The following is a 15063-nucleotide window of genomic DNA, read 5'->3' as shown; positions in this document are numbered from 1 at the left end:
ACCTACCAATAATTTCTCTAAATGTAAATGAACTGAATTCTCCAATCAAAAGGCAAGCTGGATGGATTTAAAAAAACAAGACCCAAATACACGATGCTTACAAGAGACTCACTCAGTTTTAAGGACACACAGGCTGAAAGTGAAGGTATAGAAAAAGACATGCCATGCAAGTGGAAACAGAAAAAGAGCAAGGGTAGCTATACTTATATCACACAAAACAGACTTTAAGAAAAAAACGGTAACAAGACACAAAGATGATCATTATATGATGAAAAGGGGGTCAATTCATCAAGAAGATAGAACAATTGTAATATATATGCACTCAACATCAAAGCTCCTAAATATATTAGGGAAATGCTAACAGATCAGAAGGGAAAAGCAGACAACAAACCAATAATAGCAGGAGACTTCAATACCCCACTTTCAATAATAGATATATCAGCCAGATAGAAAATAAAAAAAAACATGACTTGAACCATACTTCGGATCAAACAGACCTAACAGTCATATATAGAATAATCCATCCAACAGCAGCAGAATACACACTCTTCTCAAGTACACACAGAACATTCTCCAAGATAAATCATATGATAGGTCACAAAACAAGTCTCAACAAATTTAGTAAGACTGAAATCACACCAAGTATCTTTTCTGATCACAATGGTATGAAAACAGAAATAAATAACAGAAAGAAACCTGGAAAATTTACAAACGTGAAAATTGAACAACACACTCCTGAACAGCCAACAGGTCAAAGAAGAAATCAAAGGGGAAAATACAAATATCTTGAAAAAAACAAAAATGGAAGCACAACATTTGAAAACCAACAGGACGCTGTAAAAGCAGGTCTAAGAGGGAATTTTAAGATAAATGAGTGCATTAAGAAACAAGAAAGATCTCAAATAAACCACCTCACTTTATACTTCAAGGAACTAGAAAAAGAACTAAGCCCAAAGTTAGGAGAAGGAAGAAAATAACAAAGATCAGAGCAGAAATAAATGAAATATAGACTAGAAAAATGTTTGAAAAGATTAATGAAACCAAGAGCTGGTGTTTTAAAAAGAAACAAAATTGACAAACCTTTAGCTAGACTATTTAAGAAAAAAAGAGAGAAGACTCAAAGAAAACAGAAATGAAAGAGGAGACACTACAACAGATACCACAGAAATAAAAACAATCATGAGAGACTACTATGAACAAGCATACGCCAACAAACTGGATAACTTAGAAGAAATGGATAAATTCCTAAAAAGATACAACCTACCAAGACTGAATCATGAAGAAACAGAAAATCTGCACAGACCAGTAAAGAGACTGAATCAGTAATCAAAAACCTCCCAACAGAGAAAAGCCCAGGACCAGATGGTTTCACTGATGAAACCCACCAAACATTTAAAGAAAAATTAATGCCACTCCTTCTCAAGCTCTTCCAAAAAACTGAAGAGGCAGGAACACTCACAAATTCTTTTTTGTTTTAAAGATTGGCACCTGAGCTAACAACTGTTGCCAATCTTCTTTTTTTTTTCCTTCTTCTTCTTTTCCCCAAATCCCCCCAGTACACAGTAGTATAGCAAAATTCCAATGACATTTTTCACAGAAATAGAAAAAAAAATCCTAAAATTTGTATAGAGACACAAATGACCCCAAATAGCCAACGCAATCCTGAGAAAAAAACAAAGCTGGAGTCATCACACTTCCTGATTTCAAACTACACTGCAAAGCTACAGAAATCAAAACAGCACGGTACTGTCATAAAAACAGACACACAGACCAATGGAACAGAATCAAGAGTGCAGAAATAAACTCTTGAATATATGGGCAATTAATCTTCGACAAGGGAGTCAAAAACACACAATGGGGTCAGGATAGTCTCTTCAAAATAAATGGTGTTGGGAAAACTGGATAATCACATGCAGAAGGATGAAACTGGACCCCTATCTTACACCACTCAAGAAAACTAACTCAAAATGAATTAGACTTAAACATAAGACCTGAAACCAAAACTCTTAGAAGAAAACATAGGGGGAAAGCTCCTTGACGTTGTTCTTGGCAACAATTTTTTGGATATGACATCAAAAGCATATGAAACAAAAGCAAAAATAAATAAATGGGACTACATCAAACTAAAAAGCTTCCACACAGCAACATAAACAATCAACAAAATGAAAAGGCAGCCTATGGAATGGGAGAAAACATGTGCAAACGATATATCTGATAAGGGCTTAATATAGATATAATGGAATATTATTCAGTCATGAGGAAGAAAGAAATCCTGCCATTTACGACAACTTGGATGAAACTTGAGGGCATTATGCCAAGTAAAATAAGTCAGAAAGGGAAAGACAAATATTGTATGATCTCATTATATGTGGAATCTAAAAAAGCCAAACTCAAAGAAACAGAGAGCAGAGTGGTGGTTACCAGGGGCTAGGAGGTAGAAGAAATGGGGAGATACTGGGCAAAGGGCACAAACTTCCAGTTTCTTCAGTTACAAGATGAAAGAGTTCCAAGGATCCAATGTACAACATGACGATTACAGCTAATAATACTGTACTATATACTTGAAAGTTAAGAGAGTAGATCTCAAATGTTCTCACCAAAAAAAAGAAACGGTAATTATGTGACAGGACAGTGGCATTAGCTAATGCTATCTGGTAATCATTTTGCAAAACATAAGTGTATCAAATCAACCGGTTACTCACTTGAAACTTACACAGTGTTGTATGTCAGTTATATCTCAATAAAACTGGAGGAAAAAGTGGAAAGGAAAACTGGAGGTTATGTTAGGTTGATGGAATATTTTTTCCTTTTTCTGTTCTGTGCAATGTTAGGTTACTTTTTAAATCATATATATACACACACATATAAATATATAGACATAAATATAAAATTGAGGATTAATCATAAGATTTTTTTTTAAGAAAAAATGACTTACCTACCTCCTAGTTTCTTTGCAGCCCAACCTACCATTTTCAAGATCTGTACTAACATAAAAGATACAACAGAGTAAACTTCTTCTGCTAAAAGAGTTATAGACTGTGGACCTTTTTTTGGGGTCACAGGTTCAGGGTCACAAACCAGTTGAAAGGACTGCTCCAGATGCATAACACACACAACTTAGAACAAAGTGGGCTGAGCTGACGTCTTCACTGGGTAACTCGGATAACGTCAAGCTCCTTTTCTTCCACCTCTAAAGACAGAAGCAACATCAGCTGCTTCGTTTGCTTTCCCGCTTTTTTTCTCTACCATCACTCAACTATATGATCTTTATCGGTGGAGCCTCATGAGCACCCCAGGCAGGGCAACCTCAGGCCCCCTGACCCTTCTTAGTCATTATGGTCACCTCTGAATGACTTGAGAGTTAGACACACCTAGTCCTTCAGTGCTGAAGACAATGACTATGTTTTTTAAATCTCAAATAAGTAAATGGGTTGGCACTTGGCCAGTGTATTTAAAATATGAAAGGGCTCCAGTGCATAGCTCATCTTACTTGTAGTATGGCAATATATGTTCTCAGAGACTGGCACCTCCAGTCCACACCTCTGTAACCCCCAAATCAACTCAACCCTGCCTTGTGGGTAATCCACACTCACCACCACCAAATGCTCAGGTGGCTCCTGCACAGGGCAGGAATGTGCCTACAACATTTTCTAAATTACATAAAACTGAAAAGTCCACGGCAGTGAAAAATCTATGATGCTGTCCTAATGCAGGAATAATTACAAAGAAGAGATTCAGAATCCAAATCCTTTCACCAGCCTTTCAATTTCAACTCATTCTCTCAAAGAAGATAAATTGACTACATATTTTGTCTTACCTTTATGACCACGGAGAGAAACCTATAAATTCTGAAACTATATAAATATAAAATATTATGGCCTCATCTATGATAATCAGCCTACTGAATCTCAATATTGATCTTCCAACATATATTTCAATAACCCCGTTAAAATTAAATACTAAATAATTTTGTCAGTTAAACTATGTCAGGAGAAAAAAACAAGCATTATTTTTCCTCTTCAATTTCGTCTAGCGAACACAACTAAAAACACTTAAGGTAGGAAAGGAGCAAAACAAAATCTAAACAGGAATCTTTTACAAAAATGTTAGAACAAAAAGAATAGGGCTGGAGGAAGGAAAAACACAACTTGTCAATTGTGGTTGAAGGAACTGGAATGGAATTCTCTCCCACAAAGCAGGGAAGGCCGGTTTGGGAGGAAGATAGGCAAGGGTTGAAAGTCTAACTTTTGGAGAAACAGCAACTAAGAAAGAAGATAAAACAAGAATGAGAAGGTGACACCAGATTGTAGAACAGGCAGAAGTGCTGGACAGAAAAGGGATGGGGTTGGGCAGAAGCATAAATGAGAAGGGTGGAGATTGCGGAAAAGGACAAGGCAGGAGAGAAGAGAATGAGTGGAAATGATAAGACAGGAAATGGAGCTGGGAATGGGAAGGATTACTGGGTCCAGGATTCAGAAGAGGAAGGAGGAGGGGCGGGAATGATGGGCCTGGGGAGTGGGTGGGAATAAGGATGAAGATGTAGAGAGGCTGAGTGGGAGAAGGGGACGAGGCTAGGGGGCGGGGGTAGTGCTAAGGAAGACGCTAGGCAGAGACGGGTAGGGTGTGGGAGAATGAGCTAGGGAGAGGACTTAGAACTTGGGAGTAAGGAGGGGAAAACCGTGATCTAGAGGGAACAGAGGCCGGGGCTATAGGAGCAGAGCAGCAAGGAAGAACGCGGCTCCGAGGATGAGAAGGAACGAGGCCAAAGACTGCCAGTGTGGAGTGGAAACACTAGAGAGGGAGGGAGTGGAGGGCAAAGCACGGGAGAGAGAGGATGAGGCTGGGTCTGGGAGGACGACAAATGCGGCAGAGAAGACGGAACAGGGCACCAGTTTGAAGGGAGAGAGGACAGTCGTGGGTGCAGGAGAACAGAGGTGCACCACGCGGCCAGCCCGTCGAGGCCGCCGGGCAGCGGGGACAGGTGGGGGCCGGCAGAGAAGTCCTCACCGTGGAGTCCTTAAAGGACATGCCCGGGAGAAAGGGCAGGCCATGCACGGGGTTGGACGCCATCGCAGCCGCTCTTGCCGCCGCCACCTGGGTCGGGTTTTGTCCTCCCCGGTTGCCCGGGCGACCAGGCGCGTCCGCCGGCTTCCTGAAGCTCCATGGCAATGCCAAACATCCTGCGCGCCCGCGTGGGGAGGGCGGGGCCGGAGGCGCTGGCGTGACAGGTCTGCGCGTGCGCCGCCTGGGGGCTTCGCGTTCTCGCGGTAAGTGGCCGACGAGAAAGGGGAGGGGCTGGCGGGCGTTGGGGACTGGTCCCGCCCTCCCCGCTCCAGCCGCAGAGATTTGGGAGCTGGTGATATGGAGACGCTAGTTCTCGCGGTGCAGTCCATGGGTCCTAGCTGCCTTGAGATGGGTTACGGTAGAAGGGACGTTGCCTTCTTTCCCACCCCACTTCCCGCCGCGCCCCGCCTGCGCCGTGAGCTCACGCCCTCTGCTCCCAACTCTGGGAAAAGGGCCCCTTGTCCCAGTTCACACTGTGATGTGAATGGTTGCTTCCAGTCAAAGTGTTACCTACCCGGGACCGTGCTTCTTGGGGACAGGGGCTGTGGATTATTCATGGTTGTATCTCTGCGGGTCAAGGATGTAACTGATGCATCCATCTGGTCCCTAATCCTCCCACAGCCCCATTATCTTTTTTCCGTCTTCGCCTTTCTTTATTCTACTTTATATTTTTTGTTCAATCTCTGCAGTTATGCACCTTCTCAGTTCTTGTAGGCCGGGCCTTGCATATCGGCCTCAGGACACTCAGTGTTTGTTGACTGAAGAGCTACACGGTGCTCATTCTCACTTCTGATCTCTAGTTTATGCCTCCCTGCAGCGGCCAGGAAAATCAGGACCAAATAAGTCATAAGAAAGAACGAAATAAGTGAGGTGAAGTATTGTCAGGATTGTAGCTGTTCTCGTCTCTGGCGCTTTTTACGAAACCTGTTTAAATTATCATTCCTTAAAAGAAATGCAATCCTGTTCCTGAAACATTTTCAGGAAAGAAAAAAAAAAAGCTATCCGTCAGCGCTAAGGAACTTAGAAATAAAAACAAAAAGTAAGCAAAACCCGGGTGCCCACACATTGGATTCGTTAGGTCTGAAAGGAGGCCCAGGAATCTTATTTTTGCCACAGCTATTTCTGATAAGCCAGTTTAGGAAGTGAGTGGCAGGCCTGACACAGAAGGCAGGTCTCCGTGTCATGGATCGTTTTACTGCCAATACAGACAGCAACTTTAGTTTTCTTGCTGCTTCTCAGAGCAAATCTCCCTGTTGGGTTTCACTAGTAGGCCTCGAGCTCAGGGGGCCCAGGACGTGAATCCCTTGGTGGCACCTGAAGTAGTTACTGGTGGCTGTCTACCACACTCTGCCCAAAGTTTCCTTTCTACTAACTCTTCCTCTCCCCTTACTACTTCTATTTTCCATTCTTGTCCTTTTTATTTTTTTCACCTTTTAAATTTTTCATTTGCTATTGGTCTACTACCTCAATGCAGGCATTGAATACATGTTTTTAAAATCAGTGAATTGCTTAGCATCGTTGAAGTTACTGAAAACTTTAAAAGTATGTGTCCAGTGCATTATACCGTAGCCACTGACCTAGGGTGGAAGACAGCCACCAGGAGACTATTTCAAGATGGCAAGTTCAACCTTCGAAGAGAAGATGCCTCTCCCACTTTGCTCCACCTCACTGATGCTGAGTACCCAGAATCACGGGTGACTATCGTCTTTGCCGACTCTTCATGATAGCCGTGAACTCTGTCGACGAAAATAACCCATAACCAATCTATAAATGAAAATTTGGGTGAGTTTATTCTGAGCTTAAATCTTAGGATTATAACCCGGGAGAGCCTTTCCACAAAGGAACAGAGCACTCCAAAGAAGTGGGGGTATACAGGGTGGTTATATACCCTTAAAGAGTATGTTTCACATATGATTGAAATGTCCCTTTTACAATAGTCACGAGGCTGCTCTGTCAGCACAGCGATTGATGGAAACGGCAGATAGGTCTGCTGTCTCAGTGAACGCCGCGCGGTGGCAGGTGTGTTGCCTCAGGCTGGGGGGGTCACAGATGAGCGCTGCACTCGGTTCCCAGCCTAAAGAAAGATGCTTAATCTTTAAGGAGATGCCAACATTGGGAGGGGGAGGGACGTTGCACCTTTATCTCAAGGGCCTTTGCTCTTGCCATAGGGAATCTCTAAAGCAGATATACAGTGCACGCTCAACGGCCTCGGTCAGGCCCTTTTGGAAAGACAAGGTCAGGCCAAATTAGGTTTACACCAAATGGCTTCCTCGTATACTCCAATATATCCTATTACTTGCCATTTTTATTTGTCAACTCTTACCAGTTATACGATCCCTCCCTCCCTCTCCCTTAATAAAAGTAAATCCATGGCATTAGGGTACACTTTGAAGAGCCTTCTGGGCTACTGCACACTGCACGGTCTCTATCCCCTGGTTGGGTAGGGAAGGAGCCCATGGAGGCTGGAAATGGTGAGTCACGTGAAAGCCTATTGTCCACTGTGGCATCTGTTTTCATTTGGAGTGCCCTCTGCTCAAATGCCTTTCTTTCCCAGAAGAGCACACTAGTTACTTGGTTAACAGAGTGGATTTTAACCACTTTCCCACCCTAGAAATGCTTGATGAAGAAAACTTCTCTTGGTCTGTGGCCTCGTAAAAATGCCATCACCTCTGAGGAGGGGAAGCCAGGCAGTGCCGCATCAGTGCTCAAAAGCACAGGGACAGGTCTGTGAAGGAGGAGAGAAAAAGGCAGGGTTTCAGAAAACTGCTTGGACCCTGAGAAGGTTTGGTGTGAGAAAGACTTTATGTCCCGTTTCTCCCTGTCGTGACCACTCCACATGGATGTGCTTCCGTCTGTCCTCGCCGTTTCCCATGTTGTGGAATATATGGGAGGGAGCACGAATGTGACCGCCCCTGGCAGCTGGAGTAGAAAGTGTCATGGTTTTTGAAGGCTGTGCATTAAGCCTGGACTCAGAAGACCACAGAGACGGTGCATGACCTTAGCAGGTGTTGCAAAGCTTGGGGAATGGCAAAAACGGAAAGAGCAGACTGCCTGAAGGTGAAGCCCAAAAGAGGGCCTCATGGTGGATGACGGCTCCCAGGAACTCCTGATGGGAGATGTCAGACTTACAGAGGCTATAAGCAGTCACCAAAAATAAACATTTCAGCTTCACCCAGAATTTGTTTTCAGTCCTGTGACATTCTTATTCTTCAGTACCTAAAATCACAGGACAAATATCAAGCACACGTGTGTGTGTGCAGACATGTGTGTGTACATGTGTGTGCATGCATGTGTGTGTGTGTGTGTGTCTCCTGGCTATTTCTGCAGTGATTTGGTGCTCTGCTTCCCTCTGCTGGATAGAAGTGGTACAGCACAGTTTCTGGAAAACAAACCAAATTAATTACGCACCTGTAGGTTTGAACGGGCTGGGGGTGTGGTGAGTGAGTGACTGCAGAGAACACCTTGCAGAAGAGTGTCCCTGGGTCAGAGTGCTCTCTACCATTCATTTCCATCACTCCTTGGTCTCTGGGATCTCCTACCTAAAAAGAGTGCCCGGTCAACCACTTTGATCTTTGTAAACTACGGAAAAAGGAGAGAGAAGCAGCCACAGTGATTTCCGAGCAGATTTAGGATGTGCAGGAAATCTTCATTTGACGCCAAATCACACAATTCGGATTCAGACTATTTTAGTCTTGCAGTTGGCTCCTTCTAGGGGGTTGAAAAAACTTGTTTCTGCTGCTTTTTCCTCCCTTCAGTCAGACCCACTCCTTCCCTCTGGCAAAGCCTCTCAAACCTTAGCTCACAGAATTAGAGATTCCTCAGAAGGTAAGCTTCTGGGGGAGGTTCTTCGTTATGTTCATTGCCATTTTCTAGCTCCCATCCCAGTGCCTGGCACCTCACACTCAATAAACAGTGGTGAAAGGACTAACCAAGTAAATGAATGAATGATGACTTGGAAATCACCTGAAAAAGTATTTTGCAAACTGCTAGTGGATCCCCACTAGTAGGTTTTAAAATCAACTTAGTGGATTGTGACAACAACCAGAATTTAAAAAAAAAAAAAAAAAGGAAAGAAATGGAATATAAATTACCAGGATGCATCCCATGTTGTATGGGTCAAAATAATTTAGTGAAAAAATTTTCGAGATGTATACATACACACCCACTCAAATTAATTTTCGTGGTCAGAGTCAAAAAACTTGGAACGTGATTGACACAATCCAGCCCATTCATTTCACTGATGAGAAATCCCCAGACCAAAAATGATTAAGAAACCATCGTCTAGTGACTGGTTCTCAATCTAGTGCTTCAGTCCTCTCACAGCTGGGAAAGATATTCCTCCTTCAGCACACGAGGGACCATTGATCTTGGCATCCTGCTTGTCAGATATCTCTGGCCTAATAAGGCTCTTACCAGTAGGGGGAAAGAGAAATGTGACAGCAATGTGGCAGTAATATTGATTCCAGTTTTAGATTCCAAATGTAGAGAGGAAGTGAATCCATTAATTCAAGCATTGGCAACCTGGAAATAACAGGGAAATATATGCATTTGATACCTCCTCTCCCGTCCCACGTCTCAAATCACTCTTCCTTCTCCCCTTTCGTGTATGCGGCATGGAACAGAAGATGAAATGCCAGATCGGGGGGCTTGACAGCCATGTTTTTGTCCTCACTGTGTTATGAATATTTGTGTGAGCTTGGACAACTCAGCTACCCGAGTGTCTGTTTTTTATATCTCTAAAATGAGTAACCTGGACCAGAATTAATGATCATTAATTGTTTGGGGGACATGAGATCATTTGGAAAACCCAGTGGATCCCATCTCCCCAAAATGCACATATTCACATGTAGAGGTTTTACTTAGAATTTCTTGGAGTTAGTGAATGAGCTCCAGCCGGCCTAGGGTCTAAGATCTAGAGGTCTGCCCTCTCTGAAATCTTGTGGAATAAGAAGTGCATATCACAGCTCCCCAGAGGCAGAACAATGTAGTGGTTGAGAGTATGGACTGTAGGAAGCTCTTTAGGACAGATGACCCTTTTTTACCAAGAAATGAATTGCACGTGTTGGGGTGGGGTGGGGGAGGGGAGGGGTGAAGTGGGAGAGGAACCTATAAATTAAAAGAGATCTAAATAACAGGTCAGCCAGTTGCAATGTGTAGGCCCTGTTGGGATCCTGATCCAAACAAATGCACTTTAAAAGTAATGATGACATTTGTGAGACCACTGCAAATTGGAACACTGGATATTTGATGAAGTTACGGGATTGTTCTTCAATTTTTTAGGGAAGGTAATGGTATTGTAGTTTTGCCAAAATGTTTTCATCTTTTAAAGATTCATACCCAAGTGTGTATTATGGAGAAAATGATAAGGTGTCTGGGATTTGTTTCAAAATAATATGGGAAGGAGCAAGTGAGTGGTGGTATCCATGAAACTAGATTGCCTATCAGTAGGTCATTGTTGACATGATTACATGGGGGTTCATTGTACAGTTCTGTCTACTTTTGTATAGATTTGAAGTTTTCCATAATAAAAAAGTTAATTTTTTTTTTTTAAGTATGGACTCTGGAGCCAGACTGCCTAAGTACAAGTCCTGATTTTATCACTTGGCAGCTCTGTGACCCTGTGAGGCATCTTAACCTTTCCTTAGCTATAAACAGTGACCATAATAATTATCACCAACTGCTAAGGTTGCTGTGAGCATTAAATGAGTGAATGTATAAGCACTTACAGTAGTGCCTGGTACTCACTGAGCCTCAGTGACAGCTTGCTATTAGCACCATCTGGGGGACCATTCTGAATGGACAGTTTGGAGAGTGACTGGGGACTGGAGAAATTATGGATGATTAATTAGAGGCAGAATAAGGAAAAAGAAGAGAGGAAGTGGGGAGTGTGTTGGGCATTTTAAAGCTTGTGTAACATTTTGAAGGTTTGGCACCTTGACTTAAGTCTTTCATTCTTATTTACTGCCCACCCCCCAAACTCTCTATAAACATCTCACGCACAGACACATACAGACAACCCGCCCCTGCCCCTGCCAACCTGGGTCCTTTTAGAGGGTAGAAAGTCCTCCAATCTCTCTTTGAGGTATGGGTTACAAAAAAGCACGAAGGTGCTCCTGGGTGCTATGGAAGAGGCTGGGGGACTGGAGCTTCCCAAGGAGCCATGGACTTTTCCCCTGTTCCTTTGGGTCATCATCTCCTTTTTGTCACTACTGGAATGAGAGCAGACAGTGAATCTGAAGCCTTTGCACCCAAGGGTGAAGGTGTGTGCCGGCAGATGAGTCAGTGGTGAGAGCTGAGGAGTAGAGGCATGGACGCAGGTGGGAAGTTGCCAGGGTGGCCCGGGATCACCTGCTTCAACAGGGTGGAGTCAACAGGAAACACAGTTATCCACGCTGAAACTGGTTGTCCTGAATTTTTTCTCTGTATTTAACTTCCTTCCACAGAGGTTCCATTGCATTCTCACACGTGACAGGCTTCCCATCGGTGTTTCCACTGAGTTTACACCGGAGACCAGCAAATCCCATTTCTCCCTTTAGAGGAGTGTAGGTGGGGAGAGGATGGGGTCTTCATGTTCCATTCTCTATCTGTGCTTTCTGAGCTGGGAGACCAAGAGCCACTGGTTAGGGCAAATTGTGTCAATTGAATAGAAAGATCAAAACTGAGATTGGCCTAGGAGGGTATATTAATTTCCTAGGGCTGCCATAACACCGTGGCCCACCTGGGTGGCTTGAAACAACAGAAATGGATACTCTATCAGTTCTGGAGGCTAGAAGTCAGAAATCAAGGCATGGATAAGGCCATACTCTCTCTCCATCGTCACATGGTGTTCTCCCCTGTGTGTGTGTCTCTCTGCCTTTGAGTGGCCATACGTTTTCATGTTCCCTCTGTGTCTCTCTCCTCTTCTTATAAGGACACCAGTTACATTGGATTAAGGGTCCACCCTACTCCAGTATGACCTCCTAACTACTTATATCTGCGACTACCTTTTCCAAATAAGGTCACTTTCTGAGGCACTAGGGGTGAGGACACCAACATATCTTTTTAGGAGACATAATTCAAGCCACAACAGATGGGAATCAAGAGGGAAAAAATGGGCAAGTGAAGTGGTAGGGTTTCTTCCGTAGGCTGAGAACACATGAGGACCGTAGTGAAAAAGGACAGCGCTGCCAGCTTGTCTGGGTGGGTCTGGATATGGAGGGAGGGGTCTCTGCGGATGCCTGTGGTAGTCTGTGACATGCAGACAGAGTGTGGAGAAAGGAATGTGGAGAAGAGCAAGAAATTCCCCACCAAAACACACACAGAACCTTGGGAAAATACAGTGCATCTTATTTTGAGCGGAGAGAAATCCCTTCCAAGAGCAGAGAGCTCCCACCCTGGTGAGAAACTTGTGGGAGCCCAGGAGAGGGTGGAGGCATTTGTATAGAACCCGCAGTACCCTGCTTGGCATTAAGTGATAGAAATACTAACAGTGATTGCCACCAGCACTTATTGACCACAAATTTTATGGGGAGGGATTTTCTTGACAGTAAAATTAGTCAGATTCCAAGATAATTTGTTCTTGTTTGAAAGAGAAAAAACATTGAGCGGTGATGTGTTGCATGTTGCCATAGCTGTCTTTAAGAAAAGGACATTGTTTTAGCCTGGAATAGTGCTCCAATTCACTTTAATGAGGAATAGGGGTATATTTAATAGGTCCTGAAGACGAGGAGTTCACTAGAGAAGTGTAGGGAAACAATTTGAAGATAGTCAGTGGTTCGGAAAGCTGGTTGGAGTCCTTGGAGGTCTTTCAGGTCATCACATATGGCCTCTGAGTCTACCATTTGTAATGTGACTAGGTCCACACTGGGTTCCAGCACAAAATACATTTAAGAACCTCACCATTGGTACCCCTTCAACACTAACAGCTTAAGGACTTTTGCTTGGCCAGAGTGTCTAGAAATGAAACAAAACTGTATCTTTAGTTTTATTTGATGTATCAGGGCAAAAAAAAGAAAATCCACATTACATTTCCCTCTCAATTCTACACTTCTTCTGATCCACACGCTTGGCAGTGAGGAAGTTAGACCTAAGGACTTTCCATATTCACTTTATTTTGGTGGTTAAAAATATGGACTCTGGGTTCAAAGGCATGAGTTTCTGTGAGATTCCATTATTTAATAGCCAGGTAGTCTTGGGCAAATTTACCTAATCTATCAGTTTCCTCATTTATAAAATGGGGCAATAACGGTGCCTACCTCACAGGGAATACTAAATGATAACCTGGTGTTGTGTACATTACAGGGGACAGAATTTGCTCTATTTTCTACAGGCATGGTAATGCGGAATTAGGAATTAGTCCATAAAGATAAACATCTACCCTAAATTTCCTTGGGCAGAATTCTTCCTGGGCATGCCCCTTCCTGAAGTCACAGTAAAAGCCAAAGTCCTTACAAGGCTCTCACAAACTGTCCTCATCTCCTACTGTCCTCTCCCTCTCTGTTCGTGCTGCCCTCCTGCTCTTCCTGGCATGCTCTGGCCTCAGGGCCCTTGCACTTCTCCCGTCTACCTGAGAGAGAGACAGGGCTGGCTCCCTCACCTCTTTCATTGGTCTTCCCTGGTCCTGTTTAAAATTGCACATTCACCCCACCCCTCCAGCCTATCTTACTTCCTTGCTCTCCTTCTCCTTGGCACCATCACCTTTAACATCCTATATAATTTGCTTGGTTCATTGTCTGTCCTGCCCCCAACCTCCATCCACCAAACATAAGCTCCCTAAGGGCAGGGACTTGTGTGTTTTGTACAGTGCTGTATGCCTGGTGCCTAGACCAGGGCCTGGCTCCTGGTGGTGTTCAGTGTCTGTGGAGTGACTGTCGATGAATCCACATACTCACCAGTTCACCAGGCTGGGCCCTGCCTCCCGTGAAGGTCTTCCTCGCAGAGCTCTCTCAGAGGGCTTGATTCAGGAGAGGCATCTCAAAGAATTCTTTCAACACCAGATAATGTATCACTGGCTTTGTTTCACGAGCCAGTATCTCAGCCAAAGCATCATCAAATTACCCACAAAAGGTAATGTCAGAAGACAGTGTGGTGTAACTATCTCGGTATTCCTGTAAACTGAGCCAAAGACTGTTGATTTTGTACTTTATAGATGAAAGTATTAGGTTGCTTAAAATTCCTAGTTCCCAGTTTCTGCTTTTTCAGGAAGCTTTATATGACAGTGCTAATTTACCTGTCATTGACAACATTTTGACATAGCCTTATTTTTCCCCTGAAGGCATTTATTTTAGTGATGGGCGCATGGATTATCTTTTCCCCCGATTTTTCTGCCTTTTCTTTAATAAGCATATATTACTTGAAAATTAGAAATAATCAGTGACTTTTTTTGGACTTTCTACTAAGTCTACATAAGTCTTTTACAAGGCAGAGAAACTTTTTTTTTTAAATCCCACGTTCAAAGTCATCACTTGTCGAAATCCCTGGGAGACTCAACTGTTTGAAGGACAGACTATCCCACTGAAAGATGAGAGACAGGGGTGCATGATGTTGGCAAGATTATCAATACTACTTGAGTTGTCATGCAAGGATTCGAAGGTATTTTCAAGAAGCTGTGACTGGAGAGCAAGATTTGACTTTAGCCTCCAGGCCACCAAGGGCCTGCAGCCAACGGAACTTTCGGACTTCTGAGAAAACTGTGAGGTGCAAAGAATGCTTTCCTTGACATCTAAGAACATGGCGTGATCCCTTGAATCTGAAAAGAAATGATACAACCCTGGCTATTCACAAGGTATTTAGGATCAAAAGTTAAAGTGAGATTAGGTTAAAGTACGCACAATGTGTGAAAGTGTTTCACCACTGTAAAGGGCTCTGCAAATATTTGGTGTTGATGTTTCTGATTAGCTGAGCCCTGAATTTATCTGAAGGAAAAATGAGTTTGAGTTTAAATGTTACAACTAGTTGTGTGACTCAAAGTCACTCCACTTTCTTAGTGTGTTTTCTAGTTTAACGGAGATCTTGTTGGCC

At 43.4% G+C, this 15063-nt stretch overlaps 1 protein-coding gene and 1 long non-coding RNA gene across 10 annotated transcripts in view; both read right to left on the bottom strand.

The window, feature by feature from the left end:
- The window catches only part of EFHC1 (EF-hand domain containing 1), a 76401-nt gene extending 71164 nt beyond the window's left edge, over positions 1-5237 (bottom strand). For 2 of the 9 annotated variants that reach the window (XM_023625077.2, XM_070245682.1), the window contains exon 1: positions 5008-5212. In XM_023625077.2, coding sequence (XP_023480845.1) covers positions 5008-5070 — 63 coding nt within the window. In that variant the 5' untranslated portion in view covers positions 5071-5212. Of the gene's footprint in view, positions 1-5007 lie in introns of all 9 variants that reach the window. The other 7 variants (XM_001498967.7, XM_023625076.2, XM_070245678.1 and 4 more) reach the window with 7 other exon arrangements.
- A 1598-nt stretch (positions 5238-6835) lies between these two features.
- On the bottom strand, positions 6836-14791 carry LOC138919663 (uncharacterized). The gene is made up of 5 exons (XR_011430058.1): positions 13935-14791; positions 11102-11662; positions 9478-9585; positions 8473-8643; positions 6836-7789 (listed from the first exon to the last, which is right to left on the bottom strand). It is a non-coding gene; the product is annotated as an uncharacterized lncRNA (long non-coding RNA).
- Between the last annotated feature and the right edge of the window lie 272 nt (positions 14792-15063).

The sequence above is a fragment of the Equus caballus genome, chromosome 20 (genome assembly GCF_041296265.1).
Source record: "Equus caballus isolate H_3958 breed thoroughbred chromosome 20, TB-T2T, whole genome shotgun sequence".
NCBI lineage: Eukaryota > Metazoa > Chordata > Mammalia > Perissodactyla > Equidae > Equus > Equus caballus.
This window is presented reverse-complemented; position numbering and strand designations above follow the sequence as displayed.